The sequence below is a fragment of the Sinocyclocheilus rhinocerous genome, unplaced genomic scaffold (genome assembly GCF_001515625.1).
Source record: "Sinocyclocheilus rhinocerous isolate Xijiao unplaced genomic scaffold, SAMN03320098_v1.1 scaffold263, whole genome shotgun sequence".
Lineage (NCBI taxonomy): Eukaryota > Metazoa > Chordata > Actinopteri > Cypriniformes > Cyprinidae > Sinocyclocheilus > Sinocyclocheilus rhinocerous.
Genome location: NW_015645086.1, coordinates 2722011 through 2749289, shown reverse-complemented (window position 1 = coordinate 2749289; position 27279 = coordinate 2722011). Strand labels below are relative to the sequence as shown.

At 37.1% G+C, this 27279-nt stretch overlaps 3 protein-coding genes across 6 annotated transcripts in view; 1 reads left to right on the top strand and 2 right to left on the bottom strand.

Moving 5' to 3' along the window:
* The first annotated feature begins 3258 nt into the window (after positions 1-3258).
* LOC107705682 (leiomodin-3-like) lies at positions 3259-8163 on the top strand. The gene is made up of 4 exons (XM_016509077.1): positions 3259-3528; positions 4154-4425; positions 4745-6238; positions 7768-8163. Exons 1-4 carry the CDS (start codon positions 3348-3350, stop codon positions 7813-7815), a joined length of 1995 nt encoding a protein of 664 aa, XP_016364563.1. The 5' UTR covers positions 3259-3347; the 3' UTR covers positions 7816-8163.
* Positions 8164-10756: 2593 nt separating this feature from the next.
* On the bottom strand, positions 10757-15741 carry LOC107705681 (N-alpha-acetyltransferase 10-like). The gene is made up of 8 exons (XM_016509076.1): positions 15556-15741; positions 15022-15120; positions 14886-14944; positions 12767-12812; positions 12542-12657; positions 12407-12451; positions 11909-11993; positions 10757-11167 (listed from the first exon to the last, which is right to left on the bottom strand). The coding sequence occupies exons 1-8, from the start codon at positions 15574-15576 to the stop codon at positions 10964-10966; spliced, it is 675 nt and encodes a 224-aa protein (XP_016364562.1). The 5' UTR covers positions 15577-15741; the 3' UTR covers positions 10757-10963.
* Positions 15742-17067: 1326 nt separating this feature from the next.
* The window catches only part of LOC107705737 (glucose-6-phosphate 1-dehydrogenase-like), a 12767-nt gene continuing 2555 nt past the window's right edge, over positions 17068-27279 (bottom strand). For 3 of the 4 annotated variants that reach the window (XM_016509184.1, XM_016509186.1, XM_016509185.1), the window contains 11 exons: positions 22798-22835; positions 22246-22354; positions 21948-22165; positions 21144-21302; positions 20844-20969; positions 20335-20428; positions 18861-19047; positions 18021-18256; positions 17764-17840; positions 17567-17659; positions 17398-17488 (listed from right to left, as the gene is read on the bottom strand). In XM_016509184.1, the coding sequence (XP_016364670.1) occupies positions 17398-17488; positions 17567-17659; positions 17764-17840; positions 18021-18256; positions 18861-19047; positions 20335-20428; positions 20844-20969; positions 21144-21302; positions 21948-22165; positions 22246-22354; positions 22798-22835 (1428 nt within the window). Of the gene's footprint in view, positions 17489-17566; positions 17660-17763; positions 17841-18020; positions 18257-18860; positions 19048-20334; positions 20429-20843; positions 20970-21143; positions 21303-21947; positions 22166-22245; positions 22355-22797; positions 22836-27279 lie in introns of all 4 variants that reach the window. The other variant, XM_016509183.1, reaches the window with a different exon arrangement.

Here is a 27279-nt window from a genome sequence, read left to right as displayed (position 1 = left end):
CCCGCCGTGTGTGACGCTGTGTTTCATTGTGAAAGCGAAACTACTTTGTTTGGCCTTCCAAAAGAGGACACGACTAGAAATCAGTGGTTAAGTTGTATTTACAACACTGTTCCAGAACAGTTCAACCCGAATATTAGAGTATTAATAAGGCGGGGCAATTTAAAATTTGATAAACAGATAAATTAATGACAGAATTTTCATTTTTGGGTGAACTTTAAGCCTAACGTGAGGGACTACCAACAAAGCCTGGTCACAGGATCGTAGGCTTCTAGACGGAGTGCAGAGATGAAGAAGTTCAGAGAGGTAGACAGGTGCTAGGTTATGTAGGGATTTATATACAAAAAGAAGAATTTTAAAGTCTTCTTTAAAGAGTGAGAAAGTTTTTAATTTTAGACAATAAACGAAGCTGATAAAAACTGGATCCGATAACAGAAGATATGTGTTTATCAAATTTTAAATGTTGGTCAACAAGAACACCTAGGTTCCGCACCCGTGAGGATCTACAAACGGATCAACTTTCCAGCTCAGGGCTTATTCACTGAGAGTTCTCATTTGGACCGAAAACAATTACCTCGGTCTTGTCTTCATTTAGGAAGAGGACATTTTGGGCTAGCCATGATTTAACCTCCTCTAAACATTGCAGAAGAGAAGAAATCGCAGTGGAATTTTTTTTTCTATTGATTGGTAGATAGATTTGCGTATCATCTGTGTAGAAATGAAAAGACACACCATGGTTCCTTAGAATAGAGCCCAGAGGTAGCATGTAAAGAGAAAATAAAGAGGGAGCTAAAATAGAGCCTTGTGGAAGGCCACAGGTCAGAGGTGCAGGAGAAGAGGTGAAATTACCCAGCTTCACTAAAAACTTTCTGTCAGACAGGTATGACTGAAACCATTTCAGAACATTTTCTTTTAGACAAACAAAGAAAAACTCTAATCTAGATAAAAGTGTGGAGTGGTCTACGGTGTCAAAAGCAGCCGATAAATCTAAAAGAATAAGAACCACAGAGTCTCCGGAATCAGTAGAGAGGTAAATATCATTTAACACTCTCAAAAGGGCTTACTCAGTGCTGTGAGCAGACTTAAAACCAGATTGAAAAACCTCACAAATACAATTAATTGTCAGAAATCGTTGAAGTTGATTCAGCACAATTTTCTCCAAAACTTTTTAAATGAAAGGTAAGACAGAAATTGGCGGCCACGACTTCCCTTCCCCTATTAATAAGAGACACCAAACCTGGCCCAATCGAATCGATAATTAATTAAAAAAATCTCGGGTGAATGATATCGCTAGAACACTGGATGTCACATGTCTATGGCTGCATTCCAGTTCACTTTTAGACACGCACTCGCAAACTTCCCTAAGCACTTACCCTCGGGGGAATCAATGCCGCCATTTTGAAGTGTGTTCTACTTCGTCAAGTGGACGAGGGAAGTTTACATGAACAGACCCTCGACCCCTTGATTTTGACTGAGGGAGCAAGTCTGCTTCACATACCTATATACATATAGAATGCTGCACCAAACAAATTTGTAAGGGGGGAAATGTAAACAATAAACCAACTCTATAGCAGATTCTAAGTGATCAAGGGCTTAGGATGTTCCAGTTCAGCCCATTCCAAGGGTTCCGCCGTAGTGGGCACTCGTGCAACGTAATCAATGATGTACATCCGAGTGAACGAGACGGAGGGAAGTTTGTGAGTGAAGGGCATAAAAAACAGACTGGAATGCAGCCTATTTCGCGTGGCGGTGTGCACGGCATCTCCAGCGAACTGTTCGCGTGGCGCCGCATAGAACATTAACATTTTGGCTGATCCGTCTATGCGTGATCATAGAGATAGCCAGACGGCAAATAACTCTTGGCGAGAAATCGTTTCACAAACACGTCAAAAGTGCATCAATTTGTGAAGACTTGCAAAGCACCTTACCACAGAATTTTTATGTAAAAACATTTATATACTTGAAGCAGTTGTAAAATAATTTTTTTTTATTAAGAATACTGAAGCAAGAACTGTGAAACTGTAGCTTATACATTTTTATAGTTGTATTTTTCATACTGTAAAACCAAAATCAAATTTTAATGCTACAGAAAGTGTATTGTGTTGTTTTCTGAATAAATAAAAAAAATCCTCATAATTGCTTGTGTGAGTGTTTCATATTACTTATAATTTTACATATGTTGTGGCGTAAAAACATTGCATTCTGAATGATCTGACGTAATTCCGGTAAACTCCTACTGCTCTGTTCTTTCCTGCTACTTCCGAAGATGATTTCACTTGTGCACCCCCTGTTGTTTCAAATAATATCACAACGTCGAACGCATCGAGTATAAAAGTTTCCAGAATTTGTGGTTGTGTGTGTGCAGTCTGCGGAGGCTCGCGGAGCGGAGCCAGGCGAAAGTGTAAATGAGCCTTGACAGAGATTCATCAGACTAAACTAATCTACTCTAGTGAGCTTGTGCTGCGCTGCCATTTGAACTCTGAGCCGAGCGGATAAATGCTCTGTGTGGCGCAGTTCAAATGTTTCATTCCGCTTTTGGTGCATAAACATTATATCGAACATTTATTGAACTCTGGATATCGTTTTATTGAGAAATTATATTGTGATAATTATCGCCCAGCCCTATTCTCAATATGTCAATATGAAAGACATTTTAGCTTTCCAAACATTTCAGACAAACTACACTTGCTCAAGAATTTTCCTTTAACACTAAACAGCACTAGTTCCTCCAACACTATGTTTGTGGAGTCTTTCCATCCTACATCAGCCTGCTTTTCCTGACCACCCAGCTTCCCCGCATGTTGTGTTCAACATCAGACAGATTTTATTTCTGTCCTCATAGAACTGTGGAGGATTAGGGTGCAGAGCGGTTTCAAATCGCCATATATTTCTAGCACTGACGGCACATAGCTATTAAACACATGGAACAGGTCTATTTTACTGGCCATGGAACCACCCAGCTGAGATTCTCTTTTCTTGTGGTCATCTTGTAATTCCAGAGAGATAAAATGTTTGTAGCTGAAGTTGTTGTGGACTGAGCCACTGGGGCCACTCGACTGGCATGCCCACCTGCTGCTGTTTTTCTCCACCAAGCTCTCTCTCTCGCTCTCTCTCTCTCAAGTCTGTCATGTTGAAATACAGGGGACGGACCAGCTGACTCAAGCTGCTGAAAAAAGTCTATGTCCGTATCTCCCTACTTGTTCCATAAATACCGCCCCTCTGTTGAATGGAGGTTATTTTAGATCATACATGTGGGACAAGGCCTTGAGTTCTGCTGCCTACCCTGCTGACACTCACTGCACTTTGAAACCAGTGGCTGTAGATGAGTTCTTGAAAACACAAAATTGGACATGTCTAACCACACTGATCAGGAGTCATACGCAGAGGAGATCGATGAAGATGAGATTCTGGCAGGCCTCTCGGCGGAGGAGCTCAAACAGCTCCAGAGTGAGATAGACGACATCGCTCCTGACGAGAGAGTGCCGGTGGGAATGAGACAAAGAGACGCTTCTCAAAAGACGACAGTCCGAGGTATTGCATTCTCTCGCCTTGGTTGTTAATATATTAAATTGTTTGTTGCCATTAATCCTGAGAACATAGGGAATCTTTGTAAAAGGCTCTGAGGTGCTTAGTTTAACACTCAGCCTACTCCATCTCTAACTAGCTCCCAGTAGACCAGTGCTAAAACTGGTGGTCGTATCATACTGTAGTTTTAAGCGATGGAACTGTTAAATATATTTAAGAAATATCACACTCGCATTCATATTGTTGTACTGAACATATCAGCTGTCCTGACCTTCAGTACAACATGATTTCTAACATAATACTTATAGTTCTAACAATTTTCAGACAAAATTTGTCCAATTTGTGTATTTTTTATTCCGTTGTTTGTATAAATAATATCAGGCAGGGGGTGTTCAGGAAACATGTTTTGGTGATACCAGTGGCACACTAATGACTCAGCTATTTGACAGCATACACAAGAAGCAATTTTTGCCTGATACCTGACATTCATTGGTTTTTAATGCAATGTACTCACATTTGTTAATAATAATAATAATAATAAATAATTTGTTTAAATATTAAGAAATATTATAAATGATTATATACCTTTCTAGTTTAACGATTATTTTATGGTGTATAATTTTTATTTCAGAGTGCAGCGAGCCCCAGTCAGAAGAGGAGATCGATGAGGATGAGATTCTGGCAGGCCTCTCAGCAGAGGAGCTCAAGCAGCTCCAGAGTGAGATGGAAGAAATCGCTCCTGACGAGAGAGTGCCAGTGGGAATGAGACAGAAAGACCAAACTGACAAACCACCCACTGGATCATTTGATCACAGATCGCTGGTGGAATATCTGTACTGGGAGAAAGAGTCCAAACGTATGCTGGAGGAGGAGAGAGTTCCCACAACTCTATTACCCAGTCAAGTAAGTAAGACTAGTTATTGTCTGCATTATTTACATTTAATGTATTACATGTCTCATAAACTGTTTGCTAAAGTGCTTGGAGCTCTGATTATTAATCATCAAATTCAACTAATTATTACTACTGCAACTAGGAGGCCAATAACACTACAACAACAAATGCCTTTAAACAGCAACTGTGCTGTCATGCAGCGTTTCAAGTGGGACATTCCATTTTTAGGCTTTGAGCAAGTTGTTCCAGATTAAATGTTTCGTAATTTGTAGTCTATAAAAGTTGTTCACCACTTCAGATTTGACCCTTTTGTTCATTTGCCATCATCAGAAGAACGCCCAAGAGGAGCTTGAAGCAAAAAAAGAAGATAAAGTTGAAGAGGTGGAATTTGTCTATGAGGAGATCATGGAGGTGGTTGAAGGAGGAGAGGGAGATGTTGTTGTTGATGAAGTGATTGAAGAAGTGATAATGGAGGTTGAGGAAGTCCAACCTGTCAAGATAGAACCTGATGGCACCTCAGAAGATGGTTTACAGCCACCTCCAGAATTTGCAGATACAAAAGTTGAAGCAAAGACTGAACAATCAGGACTTAATGATACAGAATCTAAAGCGAATGAGGAGACGAAAGTAGATTCCACTCAGTCTGAACCTGCTCCCTCATCATATGAGAGCTGGGTTCCCGAGAAAGAGGAAAGGGTTATATCCAAGCTGAAGATCCCAAAATTTGCTCTAGGTGGAAGCGCTTTAGTTAAAAAGACTGCAAGACCGTCTGGGAATGAAACCAATTTGGAGACAACTTTGGAAAAGATCCGCAACAACAGCCCTTCTGTCACAGATGTCAATCTTAACAACATTGAAAACATTCCCAAAGAAATGCTCCTTGATTATGTCAATGCACTCAAGAAGAACAGACATGTTAAAACCTTTAGCATCGCAAACACTGGTGCAGACGAAAACGTGGCATTCGCTCTGGCTAACATGCTCAAAGAGAACAGAAGCATCACCACGCTAAATATTGAATCCAATTTCATCACAGGAAAGGGGATTGTTGCAATAATACGCTGCCTCCAGTTCAATGAGTCACTAACTGAGCTCCGCTTCCACAACCAAAGGCACATGCTAGGACACCATGCAGAAATGGAAGTGTCTCGTCTCCTCAAGGCTAACAACACCCTTCTGAAGATGGGCTACCACTTTGAAGTCCCTGGGCCTCGGATGGTGGTCACAAATCTCCTCACCAGGAACTTGGACTGTCAGCGGCAGCAGAGAATGGAGGAGCAGAAGCTCCAACAGATGAAAGAGCAGAGAAAGGTCATGGAAATGTATGAGAACTCCCTGAACTTGCCCCCTGGCATGTTGGAAATGCTAGGTGACTACATACCATTGTCCCTATTGCAGGGTTCTCATAATGGGGCTGAGGAGATTCCTGAAGATTCTCCTGAACCTTCACCACAACCAAGTCCTCCTCATCAGCTCCGAAAGGTTCAATATCCTGCCCCACATCAGCATCCTCCTAGTTCAGACAAAGGAAACCTCTTAGAAGAAGTACATCTAAAAAAGACTCCAAAACGAAGGGATCCGTTTCTGGAATTGAACATAAGGGATGAAGGGAAAGAGGGAAGAGATAATGTTCAGCTCAGGAGTGTTCCTAAACAAAGATGTACAGCAAGAGAAGGACCTGCAGATGATAGAGCCAACCTGAAAGATATGATAAAGATTCTAAAGCCGATTCCTCGAAGACGACAACCACCTAAAGTGGAGCGAACACCTCGGGATCAGTTGCTCAACGAGATACGACAGAGCAATGTGGCCTATCTCAAAGCGGTATGTAATGTTGAAGTCTCTCGAATTAGCAATTACAGTAAGTAGCTGAGTGGATAGTGTGCATGATCTCAGCTTGAGTGCGGGCCATTATCAAGGAGGGACAACTGGGAATGTTGTTTTGGGACTTAAAAAAATGGGGGCACATTGAGGTCCTCCATGGCAGTGGTTCTCAACTGGTTTTGCTTCAGTGGAAAGTGGAATTCCAACACGGTACAAAAGTCCTTAAAACTCAAAGAATAAAATGTATTAACATTATCATGAACTATGTAGGCCATAGGTCTTCAGCCCTGCTCCCGGGGACCCACTCTTCTGCGCAGTTTAGCTACAACCCTAATCAAACACAGCTGAAGCAGCTAATCAAGGTCTTCAGGATCACTTGAAAAATAACAGGCCAGGTGTTTTATTTCTATTTCCCAGAAATGGAAATTAAATTAAATTTGCAGGACAGTGGGTTGAAGACCTAGGACGTAGGCCCACATTTACAAAATTAATTACAATGCATTGCCTGATTCTAGGAAAACTGACCATTTTTTAAATGGTTTCAATAATTTGTAGGCATTTTTTGTAGGTATTTTCTTTTACCTTGTGTAGTTTTTGCATTTGATTAGCTTATATAAAATGACACCGCTACTAAGATACTGCTAAGACACTAGTTAGTTTGATTGGATGCACTTTGACATCAACAACAAAACATATGAAAAGTATTCTTTCTTTAAAATCTGGAAAGTCTATTCGTTTTGCCATGCTAACTATGCTAGTTTGCATTTAGCATCGTTTTTCCCCAGCTGTCTGTGATGCTATCAGAACAGACTTGCAAAAAACTTTTTTACCCAATTTTTTGGGTAAGAATGCACCAGTCGAGAACCACTGCTTTATGATACTTGCATAGATTACTCATTGTGCGTAGGGTGGACCATTAAAATTATTTCCCTGGCCCCCAAGAATTTGAGTGACAGCGCTGGCATGAACAACTCAAATGGACTTCTTTTTTTTTTTGAAGTATAATGTAATTATGTGTTTTCATATAAATTATAGCCTATTGTTAGTCAGTGATCATGCATATTTATAAACAAAGCATTCATATTATCACCTGGCTGACAATAAGTGTAATTATAACAATGAATTTTACTGAACTATTCTTGAATGACATCAAAATGTGAGATATGTGTAAATGTGTTGGCAAGTTCTTATATTTAAAGATGAACATTTTTTATTCAAACCCTTTGCAATGTCAAACAGTTTGGCGTTTGCAATGGTAAGCATCACTATTGCTAATTTTTTGAATCACTATCCCAAAGTATTAAACTTCAATGTGTAACTCATTCCACACATTTATGATATGGACTAATACTGTGTGGTTTGTTGAAAAGAGGTGTCTTTTCACTTTTTTTTTTTTTATAAATTGTTGACTTGGATTTTTGTAATGCCAGCAGAAAGGCATTGTCAATGATCCAACGAGTCCAAGAACAAAGTGTTGATATAATTTGTGTTAATATAATTTCAAAGGAGCTTATATTTCTATTTCACAGGTACCTCTTCCAAAAATCCTGGAATCAAGAGAAACCAGTCTCTTCTGAGCCACACACATGACTTCATAAAGAGACCGCACAGAGGGACAGGGCCAACATCAAACAGGTCATGGAGAGAGTGCAATTCATGTGGCCATACAATTCCATGGTGCTCCTCAATTAATGGAGAGAGTAGTGTACTGATATGATTTGACCCAGGGGGTTGGGAATGGCGAGAGTTGCACTCCCTTGGACAAGCAGACAATAAGCCACAACACGGTGCACTTTGATGGGGTCCTGAACTGTAAAATTCAACATGCACATCTATTCATATTAATCACTTCACTAAATGGTGTGAATGTCTGTGAATGGCTACACCTAGTGCACATGAAAAATGTATTATTTTGTTCATCTGAATTTGTGTTCATGTATTTATAGTGTTAATAAACTTGATAGTGTAAATGTCACTTTGGACCTTTTCTTAATTATGTTTTTCTAGTTATTAAGATAATTATGTAATTCATGCAGAAACCTTTTTCCCAATAATTCTGATCGCAGTTGCATTCTCCTTCCTACACAAGGGTCAGCCAATTAATGTTTGCTCTCAAACTAATGTGAAAAAATTATATGCATTAAACAAAAATACAATCTGCCTTTAACCAAAGCTACAGTAAGAAGCTAAAGTTTAGCATTGTCCCTCACACATTCAAATACATTGAGTAAAATTAAAACATAATATGTAACATATATTCTACTCTGTAAATCAGTAATGATATTTTAATGGATTTCATAGCAAAGTACAATAACACATTAGTAAATTGGCCCACTAAATGCATGTTATAGGCCAGGCGTAAAATGCACACTGAGTTTTAAACAATCAAGTTAATCAAAATCTATATCTACCAAGGGTTCTTGACCTGAGAAAGGTTGAACACTAACAAAATTATGCAAAGTAGAATTGGAAAAAAAAGCATATAACATTACTGCCCTCCTCTGGACCACAGTGAAATCTCACTGTATTAAAAAGTTTTTCCAGGTATTTTAGACATGAACAAGAAGTTAGACATAATTGACCCTAAGTGAGTAATTAACCACCTACTGCATCCACTATATAGAATAGTGAGCACCCCCTACATTTCATATGTGTATAGTATTCAGTACTTGGGCGGCCCCAGCCACAGTGATAAAGATGAAGTGGAATATATTATTCACAAACAGCAGAAGTGAGAGAAATGAGGAAAAGTGTGCCAAACCTTGTGCTGTCTCCGGCTGTGGGTAAAGCCTTTCATCTGTCGCTCTGCACATCCTTCTGAAGGATCCCAAAAATTTGCCTGTTCATTTTTAACAAGGTCCCTGTCTGGTTTTAACAGTTTGCGCGACACATTTTTATCGAAAATTGTTTTATAAATATGTCGCAATGTAATGCAGCTTTGCAAAGAACGGAGCATTCTGTAGTTGACGGAAAGGCCGGAGTTCAGGTATATGAACGCGGCAAAGCGCGGTAATTCACTTCACACGAGTCTTAAAGGCGCCGCAGCAATAAAATCAGAATTAGATTTTTGTGGCTTTTAGTCCGTGTGTTTGCATTTAAAGAGCAGGTCATATGGTATTTTAAAGTGTCCTAATATTGTGTTGGAGTCCCCTTCAACAGGTTTAAATGCATAAGGTCAGAAAACATTGTAATTTTCTCAGAATATACATTTAATATTAGAGTCATTTGCCAATGATTTCGAAACGATTCGTTCCAAGCAAGTTCGGAGCAAAGCCCTCCCCCCCTCTCCATAAGCCTACTCTACTCTGATTGGTCAGCTGGCCAAGCCTGTTGTGATTGGCACAGAGAGAAGTCCTTGAGCAAAGTTAGCAAGTGCTATTGACAAAGCACCTTTACATAAAACAATATTTCGGTGGTATCCTTGAACACAACGTCTTCTCAACATGATGTAAACACACTAACTAGCTGAAGTGTTTGTGGTAAGGTCAGACTCTGTTCGTATTTCGCGGGCAGGCGGGATTATGCAAATATGTTACCCAGTGACGTGTACCGGTAACAGGCAAAAGATTCGAAAATATGACGACTGGTTAAGGCGATTCAGAATCGACTCTCTCTTTTGGGAGACATTATCTTTATTTATCATGCACTTTTTTGATTAACAACTTTGCAGATTGTTTTCATTTAAGGATAGCTACGTTATAAACTGCAAAAGAGATATTTTTCAAAAAGCCATATGACCTGCTCTTTAAGGTCATCTCCATGCTAGCATCATCCTAAACGCGGAATAATGTATTTTTACAGATATTTAAACATTCTTTTATAAAACATGTATTATTGCTTCTTACATTATATTTATAAAATAACCTCTCTTAAAGGGATAGTTCACCCCCAAAAAATTAGAATTCTTGTCATCATTTACTCGCCCTCATATTCCAAACCTGTATGATTTTTTTTTCTGTAACACATAAAATAAGATATTTTGATGAATGTTGGTAAACAGTTTGGGTTTCCATTGACTTCCAGCGTATTTTTTGTCAAGTCAATTGAAGTCAATGGAAACGGAAACTGTTTGGTCACCAACATATCTTCTTTAAAGGATTAGTTCACTTCCAGAATAAAAAAAAATCCTGATAATTTACTCACCCCCATGTCATCCAAGATGTTCATGTCTGTCTGTATTCAATCACAAAAAAATTAAGGTTTTTGAGGAAAACATTCCAGGATTTTTCTCCATGTAATGGACTTCAATGGTGCTCAACGGGTTGAAGGTCCAAACTGCAGTTTCAGTGCAGCTTCAAAGGGCTCTACACGATCCCGGACGAGGAATAAGGGTCTTATCTAGCGAAACGATCTGTCATTTTCTTATAAAAAAATATATATGTAATTATAAATGTACTTATATTTATACTTAGAAGTTAACGTTTTTTTTTTTAAGAAAATGTAAGTTTTACAAGACCAAAATGTCAGGTTTTGAACTAACAAACTATTAGCCATACCTTTCACAATAATAAAAAAACTTCTTTATTTTTTGACAGGATAATGACACCACTACAAATTATATTTACTCTCCAATTTGATTGACAAATCTCCTCACAAATAATTTCATAGTTGTGAACCGCTTTTACAAGACACTTTCCTGTATTCTGAAAATAAAACCATCAGAGCATATAAACACTGTAAACTGATTTTAAACCTATATGATGGGTGTGAACACAGAGATGTGAGTTAAGAGTCTGACGAGGAGTCTTTGACGTCTGTGCTCTCCGTGGCCTCGCTGACCTCACTCATTTCTTTACTCTCTCCTCCACTGTCTCCATCTCCCTCCTTCTCTCCATCCTGCACCGTAAGCTTCTCCACCAGGCCCGTCACAGATGTGTCCTGAGACAGCGGTGCCTCTGAGCCCCACAGACGAACACCTGGTTTCTGCAACTGCACATCAGGAAAAGTCTGTGTTTTGTGTAGTGGTGATTTTTTTTATGAAAGTAAACATGTCTCTACCAGTGTCCGCCACTAACTAAGGAAGCAAACCGGTAAGTGTAATGTGTTAAATGTTTTTTTTGAGCGAGTTCACTTGCTAATTGATGACAATGCATCTGAAGAACATGGAAAATGGATCAAAATGACAAAAAAAGCTACCAGTAGCTTTTTAATTTTTGAAGGTGAATCCAATTTAACCCTCTCTCATTTTTTAATTTTAAAATCTGTGGAAGGTGCGACCATTTCATTGGCCAAATTTAGACGTGTGAACGTGTGATTTCTGCTACTAACACTTTTCTACCTACAATAATTGGGCAAGTAATTATCAAAGATAAAAATATATATATATTTGATTAGGCATTCAAAAACCACTTGGCTCAAAACTCCAAGTTGGCACAAGCCTCCTTCTGAATTCAGCATAGACACAGCAGCCATCGTGACTGCTGTTAAGAGTCCTAATCAAACAGTTGGGAAAATCCGGGAGGAGGCAAATGGAGAATGTGTGGTTTGTTTCCCAGATTTAAAAAAAAAGATTTTGCCTGTGTTATTCTTCCACATATGTTCAGTGGGTGTAGAGGTTCAGGTTACAGTTTGGGAAATTTGTTTATTCCTCTTCATTCAGGGAGTTGGGGTAAAAAAAAATTGATGCTGCGTTCATATTGCATAAGTATATATAATTGCAACCCCACTTACCTCATCTGCCATCTGTGTGAGATTCCTCTTCATGGCATAAGCATCTTCTCCATCAGCATAGTATTTGGGCTCCACTTCACTAATTCTGCAACACAGCACCATGAAAACATTTGGTACGACTATGATACAATGCAGTTTCACTACATACAGAAAAGAACACAATGCACTTAATGTCTCTCCCATTTATCATGATACATATTCATACATAACTAACAGTTAATCAAGCATTTAATCATATTGATGTTTTTGAAATTGAACTACCTCTGAAGGGTCATTAACACAGAATGCCTTCTTCATCACTCTGTTTTTATGGTTTACTACTTAAAAACACTAACATCTCACATCTTGTGAAAGTTAAGAGACTCATTGTGTTACACTCCATCTAGCAGTTTAAGAAATTAAATTTGTAATTAATTAATTTCGTTTGAGTCAACTGACAGCCCAAATTCATTCACAATACAAACATAATAGAAATGGGAAAAAAGAAGTGACACTCACTGAAACTTAAGTGTGTTTGAGTACAAGTGAAGAGCGGCCCGGTTACTGAAATACAAACAGAAACAAAGAAACAGAGAAAAATCACTCCAGAAAATCTCTCAGGCCTGATATAATGATAGAGAGTGCATATCCTACCTCTTCCTGACATGTAAAGAGACATATTTGGCATTGAAGTTCTCGATCATGGCTCTGCTGGCTTGATCCATCAGTTTTTGAGCCAGTCCAAGACGCCTGTGAGAGCGTTTAACTGCCTGTATTAACACAAAGCAGTGCATTTATTTATACACATGCAGACAGGATGAAAGACAGCTTCAGCAAAATGACAAGAACAGCAAATGTTTTCAGATTAAAAACACTAACCAGTGATGTAATGTGTCCATGAGGCACATCGTCAGGATCCTCCTCCCTGTAAAATGTAAAATATTCAATTTACATAAAACTTATTATATTTATCTAAAATGTATTATTTCATCATAATTATTATGAATATGAAAATTTATTATTACATTAATTATAAATATTTACAAAATAACCTCTCTTAAAGGCAGGGTATGTGATTTTTCAAAAACACTTTAGAAAACTGATTCGGGCCGAATCGCAAAACAAACTTGTAGCCAATCAGCAATAAGAGGCGTGTCTACTCGTGATGTGGAGGAGAGAGCTTTCAGTGCATGGGACGGACATTAGCCGAGCCGAGCGACAGAGAGATAGAGATGGCGGATAAAAAACAAAAGAGGAAAACGTCTGCGGAACGATAAGGCAAGAAGTAGGACCCGTGTAAATATCGGATCAGCTTTCCAGCGCTGGAGAGAACTCAAGGAGCGGAGGCCTGCGATCGGACGCCGAGGTTGCTTTGTTTCTTCTCAATAGGTGAGTAACACCGTGTCTACAACAGCTAAAGTCTGCCTACACTGGACGCGATCAAACGACCGTTGAAAACCATTTGAAATGTGTGTCGGCACGTCATAAATAGAACCCGGCAGCAGTTTTCTGTCGAGGATTTGTTGCGCCGCACCGCTCATGTCCGTAGACACGGTGTAGCATTGGTTTTGCTTTGTTTCACAGAACTAATCGTTGCCTGGGTTGCGTACGTATATATGGGGCGGAGCTATCAAAATAGGGGCAAGACCCTTTTGGGGTAGGGGCGTGTTTGTTTTGGTGATTTCAAATATCAACATTGGCTACCAGAAATCACTTACTCTGCCTTGAAAGGGATAGTTTACCCAAAAATGAGAATTCTTGTCATTATTACTCACCCTCATATCATTCCAAACCTGTATGACTTTTTTCTGTAGAACATCAAATGAGATATTTTGAAGAATGTTGGTAAACAAACAGTTTGGGTTTCCATTGACTTCCAGTGTATTTTTTGTCCATACAATAGAAGTCAATGGAAACGGAAACTGTTTGGTCACCAACATATCATCTTTAAAGGAGTAGTTCACTTCCAGAATAAAAATTTCCTGATAATTTACTCACCCCCATGTCATCCAAGATGTTCATATCTTTCTTTCTTCAGTCACAAAGAAATTAAGGTTTTTCAGGAAAACATTCCAGGATTTTTCTACCTACCCTACGTTTCTGAACTGGAGTACACAGACAAAGAATTAACCGCGCGTGACCTTTCCAACGTGATTACGTCATACGAGAAGTCGCGGACGAGCTTCGCGGATCTACTGCAAAACGGGCATTTGTAGTTAAAAAGTATATAAATTTTATTAATTTTTTTTAAGAAAATGACTGATCGTTTGGCTAGATAAGACCCTTATTCCTCGGCTGGGATCGTTTAGAGCCCTTTGAAGCTGCACTGAAACTGCAGTTTGGACCTTCCACCCGTTGAGCACCATTGAAGTCCATTAAGCCCCGTTCACACTACAAGCGACACCACACACGCGATGGAAAAGAGCAGGCTCTGCTTCTCATTCATTTATGTTTTTATGTACGGATTTATATATTATATTATATTATATTTAGTCTTTTGCCTCCAATATGTTTGTATTTAGCGGCAAGAAAACTGATTCGCTGTCAACAACGACGTTACAAGGCAGCCAGTGGTGAGAACGCCCACTAACGACCTCATCGCCAGCCCCTGGCGACATGCAGCGATAAAAGTCGCTGTTAGTGTGAACGCAGCTTTATATGGAGAAAAATCCTGAAATGTTTTTTTTAAAACATATTTAAAAAATATATTTTTTTTTTTACAACTGAAGACTGAAGTCAGAAAAGACATTAACATCTTGGATGACACGGGGGTGAGTAAATTATCAGGAAATTTGTATTCTGTTTATTTTATTCTGTTAGTGAACTAATCCTTTAAGTTCCACAACAGAAAGTAAGTCATACAGGTTTGGAACAATGCGAGCGTAAGTAAATTGTGACAGAATTCTCAATTTTGGGTGGAGCATCCCTGTAACTTAACAACTTGGAGCATAACAACCATGGACATCTCACACATGAAAGCAAGAAAAACAAAACTTACATTTTAGCCAACACATATCCCACTATCTTCCCATTCTCATCCTCTGCTATGTATGACAGCTAGAAAACAAACACAGCAGTTCAGTTAAGCAGTTCAGCATATGATGTTTGTACACAGATCAGTGTCAGTCTCAGACCTGTGGCCAGGACAGGCCGTGATAGAAGTAGTACTTCATCTGATAGTTCTCTGGAAGACACAGCAGGTTGCAGTGCTGCATGTTCATCAGATCCTCTGGCTGGAAACATGTAAAAGAGAGAATCATTGAGTCAAGCTGTTCTCTATCTGCCACCTGCAGTAGTACTAAATCATTCACATAAAATACATTAGAAAAAAACGACAGGATTAATTCTAATATTCAGAGAATAGAGAAGCTGGAAAGTAGTCATGTATACTGATGTAAGAGTGGTGGTAACAAGGTGGAAAAGACATAAAATGATACAAAAGTGCAGAACACGGTCACTTTAAAACTATAAAACTGCAAAGCGTGCATGAGTCATGAAAATAAAAAGCAAAAGGTAGATATAATAAAAATACAAATAAATAATACTGAATAGACTCAGTGCCTCATCGTCCGGAACGCGTATATGATGCCCAAAATGGGATTTGAGACACAGCCACTGTCTGATGACTAACGTTATACCAATGTCTGGCTTTACTTTCACTTACTCACCCGTGCGTTGCGTATATTCATTTTGCCCGCTGGATTGCTTGATAAATATATTATACGATATAAATATAGCTGTCAAATTGACAACGATTTTTCTATAGAATCGAATAAGCAGGTAGATGGACGCAGCTACACCTCTACAACCATGTTGCCCCTGACCGGAAGACGGATGTTCGGCTACAAAAGTCCTTCCGGTGATAACTATAATAAAAGTCCATGAAAAAACTAAAGCCTATTTGAATTGGTTACACAAAACCATTAATACATATTAATGATTTATACAAGATTTACATTCTGAGTTGTTAGTTTTTATTAAATTATTTATATTGTAAATCCTATTTATCATTGAAAATCAGAGTGAAACTATTCATACCTCCAGGCCTTCATTCTGTTTTATACCTTTATTTATTCCAGTCTTTCATGTTTACTTCATAAGCGTTTTTAAGTCCTTTTATAGAAATTGCTGTGATAGGATTTTCATGTGCATGACGGATAACATTTATTTAAACAATTGTACTTATATGTACAAAAGTCTCTATAAAGACTAATAAATAGACAAACAAGCAAACAGACATTTGAAAGGACATATTTCAGAGTCTCAGAGAAATCTACATTCGCTACAGAAATCCCCATGACTTTTCCAAGCCTGGACAAAGACTACTCGCTCAGTAATTTTATTGCAATGTTGGCTTTGCTGAAACAAGCCAAAGATCATAAGGGAATATGAACTGAAAGGACCAGATGAAAAACGCAATGAGAGAAATGTGAGGCATCTTAACTATGCTTTATTGTAAAAGTAGTTGTCCATTTTTAAGTAAAACAGAAAACACTGGGCAGAACTTTTACAGAAAAGTTAAATAGCTCACAGATGTTGAAGCATCAAACAAACAAACAAAAAAAAGATCAGTAACCAGAAATTAAAAATGCATTACAAAAGCCAGACAAGCAGTTAATCCCAAAATCTGATAAATAAATCGGTTGTTTTAAGCACCCTGACAGGATGTTGAAATTCAGTGCTGTCAAAAACACTGGTTCAGCGTCTATCTAGTGCTGAAACCAAAAGCAACAGCGAGCAGAAAGGGACCATGCCCAAATTAGGTTCACATTATGAGAGTGGTATAACAACAAACATTAAATCTCATCTATTAAAATTATTTACGGAGAGATGTGGAATGTAATACATCTGCTTTAATAAGACTAAACGTATTTGTGGCTCATTTAGCCAATCGGTGGGAACCTTAAGACATGGTGAAATGTCATATACATGCATGCATTCCTAATCCCTGTATGTTTCCTGTGGTTCAGTTATAGCACTTCATTTTAGATTTAAATAAGCATGCTACAAAAAAAAATGCAACAAAATACATGAACACAACTATCACTGCAGGAGTAGATTGTACTTTTATATCAGCGTTCTGCCTATAAAACACATCTGAAATGTGAGCAGCATTTAATGTTAAGACTTTTGCTTGAGGAAAGAATGCATAACAGAAGCTTCATTTTTCTTTAAGAATAAAGAAGAAAGGGAATGAAAGCGCAGTATAAAATTTGTATGAATATCAAAATGATGCTTAAGTGCATAACCAAACATTGTAAATGTTGTTCAGTCCAATGAAATATAGAATGAAATTTGAGAAATGTTCTATAAAGCATTATATATCATAATGAGATGGTTATAATCAATAACATCCAAAAAAAAAAAAAAAAAAAAGTGTTCGCTAATCTTGTTGGTCCTTCTTTACATGCAGTGCTAACAGAGTGCATCTTCAAATACTTAAGTGCCCTTTTCTCTCTTTTATTGCAGGCACTCATCTTGGGATGATTTTTTTTAGTCGTCGTCTTCTTTCACAGTTTGTGTGGGTTCACCCATTTGTATGTACCCTCGTAGCGGAATCCCACTTTCTGTACCATCTCATCAGCCTCTGCAGGACCACGGCTATAAGAGAGAACCAGAGAGAATGTGAGGTACATTACACATCACGAACAATTTCTTTAAAAAAAAAAAAAGTTTTACCTTCCGTATTTGTATTTGATGGGTGGCGTCTTCTGCTTCTCTATCTGATGAAGAAGAGGAGTGAAGATTCTCCAGGCTTCCCTCAACTCATCACTTTAATAAAACAAGTCAAATTCAGCAATGGTTGTTTACTATAACAACATATTACATTTACATTACTGTACTAATCATTGCAGTGATCGCAATGAGAAACACACCTTCGTACAAAATGCATTTGACTGCCACAAAAGACGTCCAGAATCAGACGTTCATAGGCATCAGGCAGCTTAACGTCCTTTGAAAAGGGAGAACAGAGAAAAGCACATTTATAAAGAGAAAAGGAAGTAACTTTAATAAAGATTTTTGGTTGAAATTAAGTCATTTTCTACATATGACATCCCATATATTATTAGTCAAAGTTGCCATTTAGGACAAAAGAGACAGAGAATGAATGAATGAAAGCTGTGTGTTTTACCCTGTATCTGCTGTGGTAGGTCAGGTCCAGCTCTGTCTCCTCAGGGCTGAAATAGACTCCGGGTTTCTTGCTCATCATCTTGGCGTAAATGGCCTCGTTGGGCTGCACACGCACCACCAACTCGTTCCTCCTGCACTGAGAGCTAAAGATGTCTCCAGGAACATCGGTGAACTGCAGCCTCACCTCTGCCTTCCTCTCATTCAGAGCCTTTCCACACCTGAGGATGAAGGGAACGCCTGGAGAGAGACGGGTAATCAAATGGTTTAATAAAATATCAACACATTCAGGAAGAGAAAGACTAAGGTATATACTGCTGTTCCAAATAATAAATTGACAAAACAATTAAAATCTATTTCCAATAAATGCTGTTCTATTGAACTTTCTATTCATCATATTAGAATTATTTCTGAAGGATCATGTGACACTGAAGACTGGAGTAATGATGCTGAAAATTCAGCTTTGACTCATTACATTTTAAAATATATTCAAATAGTTATTTTAAATGTTTTCACAGTGTTGCTGTTTTTACTGTATCTTACTCAAATAAATGGTAAGCATAAGAGACTTCTTTTAAAATAATTTTTTTTAAATCCAACCGCAAACTTTTGAATAGCAGCACATGTGCTAAAAGTTAATTTTGCATTTTAAAGCACAAAACAATTTCATTTTCAAGACCAAAGGGTTAGTAAAGCTTCTCATTTAACTCATTTAAATCCACTATTAAAGCAGTGCAAAGAATGCTTTTAATTTCAGAAACAGCCACAGGTCAAATACAGTATCAGCAAGGTCAACATTTTAGATCTTTGGCCAGACTGTAAAAATGAGCTAATTAGCACTTACCATCCCAGCGTTCGTTCTTTACATAAAGCAATGCTGTGGCAAATGTAGCCTGAGTGGAGCCTTCAGGGACAGTTTTGTCATCTAGATAACCCAGTTTAGCCTCTCCTTCTCCATCTGGATCTCCAACATACTGACCCAAGACCACATCTGAGACAGAGACCGGCTCAATGCACTTCAGCACCTTCACCTGTAGAGGGACACAGAGAGCATACAAAAAACAAAAACAAAACAAATATTAGAATGGGGATCTACAGTACCTGTAGAGAGTTATTCAGGATAATTCCCATTTATCTCAACAAAAGCACTTCAGTTGGATGCTTCATTTTAACCAATAAGCTAAGCTGTGAATGACATGTGATTGAACATATACACACATACACACGCAGACGCAGAAATAATAATAATAACAACAATAATAGTAATAATAATAACAACAACAACAACAACTCTTTGCAGCAGACAGGAAAAAGTCTTAAAACAAATAAAATTAATAAATAAACAAACAGGAAAAGGAAAAACAAGTCTACTTCAACACTGTTATAAGTCTTCAATAAATAAATAAACAGAAAAAAATATGTCTACTTCACACTGTTAAAAGCCTTCAAAAATAAGAAAAAAAACAACTAAAAAGCAGCACAAAGACAAAACTAAATTTAATAAAATAAACAAACATTGTACAAAAAAAAAGGAAAAAATAAACAGGGACAGGGAAAAGCACAAGCCTACTTCACACAATTAAAAGACTTCAAACAAAAACAAAATGAAAATGAATAAATAAACAGGGAAAGAAAAAACGCAAGTCTACTTCACACTGTTAAAATCCTTCAAAAAATAAAAAAATAAAAAGTACAAAAAACAAAATAAAAATAAATAACAACAAAAAAACAGCAAATCAACTAAATAAAAATTCATGAACAATCAAATCCCTATTAATTTGGGGAAAACACAAGTCTAATTCACACAGTTAAAAGTATTTTAACAAAACAAAACCGTACAAAAACAAAAATTAATATAGACAAAAAATAGGGAAACAAAATAAACAGGGAAAAGCACAAATCTACTTCACATTGTTAAAAGTATTTAAACAAAACAACCAAAAATAAAGTACAAAAAAAGTGCAAAACAAAATAAAATAAATAAAATGAATGAAAAAATAAACAAACCCTGACCCCTTGGGTACTACACATAATTATTATCATAATATATATTTAAAATCAATTATTCTGTAGCACAAACCAAAAATGAACACTACCCTGAAGCGTAATCTTTGATCCAAGACCTTAATTTAGGCTATACGTGCAGTACAGTCCACCAACCTTTTATGCTAATGGTTAACTGTAAGACCGAGGTGATGGATGGTTTTATTTGATATATTTGCTCCTCAAGGCTAAATTCAGGATCATCTAGATAAGTGCCAGAAAAGAGTGCTGCAAGGGGCGGCTGTACACAGTTCATTGGCTGACCGGCTCGTTACCTTCTCATCTCTAACATCATCAGAGCTGGTGGATGCAGGCTTCTCCATGGCAACCAGAGAGAGCATCTGCAGCAGGTGGTTCTGCATCACATCACTGGAGACAGAAAAGAGAGGATATAAAGAAAGAGAGGGATACATTCATTTACAAATCATGCTTGATTAGAATATCAAAATCCTCTCAGCCTTTGAAGGGAACCCTCATGAACAGAAAGTCCAATGAATTTGTAAACTTTTTTTGTTTGTCTTTGAAATTATGTGCATTTTCCCTTCATGCTTTAGGTTTCTTTTTATGGACTACTTTTATGGTGCTTCACACAATACACTTTCATTGTATGGAACATTTTGTGCAAGCATGAAAAATTTCTTTTTTTTTGTGTGCCACAGAAGAAAATCATACAGGTTAAATTAATCAAACAGGTTCAGTTTTCGGTAGACTATAATTTCATAACATGCAATTAAACATCTTAGTTTCACAGGTGCAAAAATCATCTCAAAGCAAGAAAACTAACCGAATGATACCAAAATCGTCAAAATATCCTCCCCGGCCCTGGGTACCAAACGGCTCTTTGAAGGTCAGAACCACACAAGCCACACTGTCCCGGTTCCATATGGGGCCAAATATCCGATTTCCAAACCTTTAAGGAAATAGGAAAGAAAACTGTAACTAATGAAACACGGAGACAGATGAAGAGATTCCTGGTGGAGTTTAACCCTTAATTATGCACAAATGACAACTGTGTGTGACAGCCAGTGAAAAGCAGCAGGCAGAGAGGGATGAAAAGAGTCATGGGAAATGGAAAGAGCCACACCTGAGAACCATGAGGTTCTGGACCATCTCTTTGCCTAGATAATGGTCTATACGGTAAATCTGGTCCTCAGTGAAGAGAGAAGAGAGATGACAGGTTAACTCCTCTGAGCTCTGCAGGTCACGTCCAAAAGGCTTCTCCACGATTATCCTGTTCCAGCCTCTAACAAACATACAAACACAAGAAATATGCTGCATGTGAAAAAGGCCTTTGCTAGGGCAAAATCATATACACAGACAATTAGAAAACCGAACAGAAACTACACCTCACATCTAGCCAGTGACATTTTAGAATTATTAATATACTATTATAGTATTTATTAACATTTTGAATGAGCTTTTATTTTTATATTTTCAGTTTAAGCAATTTAGTTTTTTTCCATTTTTATTAGGATTTGGTTTAAATTTATATTTAGATTTATTTTTAGTTTAAATTTGTATTTAGCTTTAAATTATTTTTATTAGTTTTAGTATTTAACAAACTTATTTAATTTAGGTTAGTTGCCAATGAAACATTTCAAATTTTTGTTTTAAGTTTTTAATCTAATATTTATATTTTATTTCAGCTTTATTTTAATTAACGAAGGCAATTTTTAATATATGGTCCCTATAAATGGCTCAGATGCCTTCTTCAACGCAAGGAATTTTTTCTTCCGCATGATTTTTTGTCAGTCAGTTTAAAATTGTACCATTCAAGTCCGTAACAAACTCTGCCCAATTTTTGGACATGATTTGCCTTGCATTACGAAAGCAATCACATCAATAAACAAAAATGAAACAAAAGCAACTGCATGCGTTTGCTCCTCACTTGGTGCTCATGCACTGATGTTTGATGTTCTTGGTGACGTCGTGGTAGACACTGGGCGGCAGGGCCAGGTAGAAGAGCCGGTTGGCCTGAGCTCCTCCAGGCAGGGACAGCAGGTGAGTGTTCAGGTTAGCGAAAGAGGATTCATCCACGTACTTCCCGCTGATGTAAGAGTTTCTGCTGAAGAACGCAGCGAGCCGCTCTGCCTCAGAGTCTGCCACCTAAAGGGAGGAGAGGACATATTAACACACATATGCAGTAAATAGACAAGTGCACATGGAGAAACTCTCAGAGCTGTGACCTTCATGTAGGGCATGCAGGCTGCGCGTATGGCATCCACGGTCAGATCAGAACGTGCAAAACCCACAAAATATGTCTGTTCAGGGAGAAGACCGTCTCTGAACAACCACCTACAAGAAGCAAACAGAAATACTTCAAATTGTTCAAAGGATTAGGTGTCAATAATACTTTCTGAAAGAAATCAATACTTTTATTCAGCAAGGACACATTAAATTGATCAAAGTGACAGTAAAAACATTTATATTGTTACAAAAGATTTCAATTTCCAATCATTCTTTTGAACTTTCTATTCAAAGGACCCAGAAAAAATGAAAACAAAAAAAAACTAAAACAGAATAACATTAATTAAACCACAATAATTGTAATTGTAATAGAATATTAATAAATCTTAAACTGTTTATGTTACAATATGATTAAATAAATGCAGCCTTGCTTAGCATAAGAAAATTCTTTCAAAAAAGTGTTTAAAAAATCTTACCAGATCTAAACATTGAATGGTATTGTACTAGTAAACACTAATATGTGTAAAAGCGTGTTATGTCAAAGTACTCACCACAAAGTTGGGTAGATTTTCTTTTTGGCCAGATCTCCCTACAAAAAGAACACATTTGATACATCACGGTACAATTTATTCATTTATGCTAAATTACACAAAATCCATTTACTGTTTTTCATAGTGCAACATTTTCAAAACTAGTTAATCACATCAGAGAATTTCAAAGAGAAAAGCTGATCGGTGATCAGTGTTAGATGATCTTAAAGGTTAAATGATGAACACGGGACCCAACCAAAAACTACAATTGCCCAAAAATCTAGCAAAAATGTACACAATGTATCCCACTTTAAGTAATTGGTTTACAAATGTAAAGGTGACATATCATGAATTCTGACTTTTCCAGGTTTTAAGTGCTATAATCAGGTCCCTGTGTTTCTGCTTCCACTCAAAATAGGCATTTTCAAAATGATAGAATAAATTATCTGTGGAGTATTTTGAGCTGAAACTTCACAGACACATTCTGGGGACACCAGAGACTTATATTACATATTGTAAAAAGGGGCATAATATGTCACCTTTAAAACAAAAATAATAATAAAAAATAAAAATTAAAAAAATTTAAAAAAAAACATATCATTACGGACACCTTTAGTGAGTGTCTTCTCACCAAATATTTTCTGTAAAGCTGCTTTGGAACAATATTTAGCATGATGACAAAAAGCCAAATATTTAATTTTGGAAACATGTTGTTTTTATAATATCATGCATAAATGGATCTGTAGACAGATATAGTTGCCTTTATAGTTAATGAAAGGGGTCCCTCACGAAGAGTTAATTATATTATATAAGAAAACCCCTGTGCTTGCTGTACTCCTGAAAACTGAGCAGGAGTATGATCAATTATTTATTCATTGGAGTCACAGAGCCATTGGCAACTTTTTTCTATATTCACATTTCTATTTTTGGTCAATGACACACTTTGTTTCTCTATTGTTTTTTTGCAATGTGTGCTTCTATTTTTGCACCTAGTTGACAAAAAACAAAAAAACAAAAAAAAAACACAACAACAGCAAATGCGCATTTAAAAGTCTTTTTTCTTTTCAGAAAGCAGAACACAAATACTGATAACCAATACTGATTTGCACTGGTATACAGTATACAAATGCTCTCTAGGATAATAATGCCCCTCTAATATCACCTGCCACTCACTAGCAATAGCAAGTTGCACCATCAATTGGTTGTAAAGTAAGTTACTGACATACATTCATTTTGAAAGTGTCATCACTGCTTTTGTTGTGTAGTTTTTCAGGATTGAAATCTAAAGGCTACTAGCTACCTAAAAAAAAAACCTGCAAATGGTAAATACATCTGCAAAGGAAAGCAATCTGCATTTGTTCAACTATTTAATGGGGTCTGTAAGCCCAGCCAAGCAGCTGTTTTTTTAATAAGGTATAGTCAGTTTATAGTCAGCTGTCACTATGACTCACTGTGATTGAAAAGGAATCAAAACCTAGGGAACTGCCATAATTCCTGTGGAACACAGTGAATAATTTGACAAAAACAGCTGATTATAAAGATGACTCTTTAAATAATAAATGCAAAATACACAAGAACAAGATGCAATGTCGCTTAAAATAACAGTTGACCCATCCCTGCTCCATGTGATTCAATCTTCTCAATGCAAAGGTCATTGATCTCAGCAGAACAGATCCACACCCATTCAGACACATGAGAAATGCTCCGAGCATGGTGAGACAGCAATATTCAGTTTGTATTGGCTGATTTATGGCATTGTGGGAGAGTCCCATCTCTCCAGATACACATTATTGGGGGATATTATTAAATATATCAGTTCGCCATTTCATCTATTAGTCACTCCTGCTGCTTTGCTATGGTGAAAAGTACTCAGTAATGGTGACTTGACAAATTCATCCATGACCTTTTAGCATGAAGAACGCAGCATAATCATACTAAAACAAACACACAAAACCAAGCAGCCAGAGAAACTGTATGTATTTGTTCTGATAGTGACTACAGCGTGTCTAAAGAAAAGTGTTATGCTTTACACTAAGGCTATGGGATTGATTTCCAGAGAAGTGGATGAAATGATAAAAAGGTACAAAAAGGTACAAGGTACAATGCAAGCCACTTTGGGGAAAAAAAACACAAAAGTAAAGGTACAGTAATGCATTTGACACCAGGAGATTCTTTTCAACCACTTAAGCAGCCTATTTTCTAACAATGGCAAACAGATAATTCAGACATGTGTCCATCCTAAAACATATTAAACACAATTAGTGGTGGAAGTAGATAATACACATAAACAGCATTCATTTATTCACTTACTAACTATTAAATCCAATATAATATTTTTATGCCAGATATTTTTTCCTGTGGTATTGTGTCAACAAATTCTGACGCTTCAGCATGTTAAGGTTAAAAAAAAAATCCACAAAAATATTAAGCAGCACAAATGTTTTCAACATTGATAATTATAAGAAATGTTTCTTGAGCAGCAAATACGCATATCAGAATGATTTCTGAAGGATCATGCGACACTGAAGACTGCAGTAATGATGCTGAAAATACAGCTTTACATCACAGGAATAAGTTACATTTTAACATTCAAACAGAAAAAAGTATTGTAATAATATTTCACAATATTACTGTTTTTACTGTATTTTTGATCAAATAAATGAAGCATTTGTGAGCATAAGAGACTTCTTTCAAACTTTTAAATGGAAGTCTATATAATTCACAAATGTGTAATCTAATTCACTCACAAAATAAAATAAATACTGTCACACAAGACAATATTTTGAGACATTCCTGTCCATTCCATTTATAAACGTTTTTTTAGCACATTTGCTTTATCTTTATGCGAGTATTGAAATTAAGCAAATCATTAAAGGCCTAGCTTAACTCTTTTACTTTGTCTGATTTGTGCAAAATGTCTTGATTATTATAAAGAGGTAGTTTTTTTTCACTGTTATATAATGGCGACTGATGAGCAGACACCCCATGTAAGTGAAGCAGAATTTCTATAGCACAGATTTCTTTATCAAAAATGACCCTCATGTGTCTTTAATTAGAATTAAGGGTGTCATTTGCAAAGCTACATAGTTCCTAATGACAGCTACTCACAACTGAGCACTCACAAACTCTCTAAGTTACGTACAAATTTGGTAATGTGACAGACTGGGGGTGGATGCACTGAATCTAAGTGGCTCAAGGTTAGACAAATGAGGTGATGTTGCATCTGCATTTTGACATGGTTTCTGAACAGACTCAATATTATGCCATAAACCTACTGAACACCATGACAACCAATGATCCAGACCTGACCATGCATATCCCTCTCTCCACCATCTCTCTGACTGCACCCTCATCCCAAACACAAGCCAGCTCTTTCATCTCGCTCGCCACACCAACTGAAAGAAAAGTGCTGACAGAGAGTGATATTAAATAATCCAGCTCACTCGCACCTATTTAAAACCCCAAACAATAAGAACAGGAAAAGCCAACAGTAACAAAGATCTTTTCACAAAGCAGTTGTGTAAAAACGGACTAGTAAAAAGTTGAACAAAATAAGGAGGAACAAGGAAAATCTAGCCAAAAAAAAAAAAAGGAGGAAGAGGGTTTAAATTTCATCACAAAGTTAAGAAGAGCAACAGTCTAGTGAGAAGTGTAAAAGCTACTACAATGCAAATTTCATTTTGATATTCTAAACACTTTGCATGATTTTTTTTTTTTTTTCATACATTAGGTCTTTCAGCACTCATCACAGTTTATGTGTTCATGCTGAACCTAATCAAGGCTCGATACAGTAAGTCTTTCATCACGACTAGCCAATCACAGATCTTCTGTCACCACACTTGACCAATCAGCTTTCAAGGCCTTAACATGGGCTGTGAACTGAACCGCTGAATTACTCAACCACCCTGTTCTGTCTGGATGATAAAAAGAAGCCCTATGTTGGAAATGTCCCTTCATGGTTGCATAATTTCTGCTGTACTTCCTTGTACAACACAACAAGGTCATTTTATTAATTCAGAGGAATCTGAGACTTTCTTCCTTTATTGGTTCAGCAGTTAACAGGCTGTGCTGTAAAACAAGTTGTGTAACCAAAGAAATTTGTATGTACAAGAAATAATATGAAATAGGAACCAAGTCATCATCAACATTAGTATGATTTTGGACAAATTGGACCACTTTTTGACAGTCATTTCAATGACTTTACTCTTCAAAAACGTTTCCAAAGGGGGGTTTTGCAATGATGCCATAGAAGAAACATTTTTGGTTCCCTAAAGAACCTTTATGTGAATAGTTCTTAAAATAACCTTTTTTTCTTAGTATGAAGAACATTTTAATAATCTAAAGAACCTTTTTCCACTATAAAGAACCTTTTCTGTACTATGAAATGTTTCCATGGATGTTAAAGGTTCTTCATGGAGTGTACGTCTACATGCACGGTCTATATTCTGGTTGGTGTCATATTCTGAATTTGATAGTTATGTGAACAGGCATCAAAATATTCCT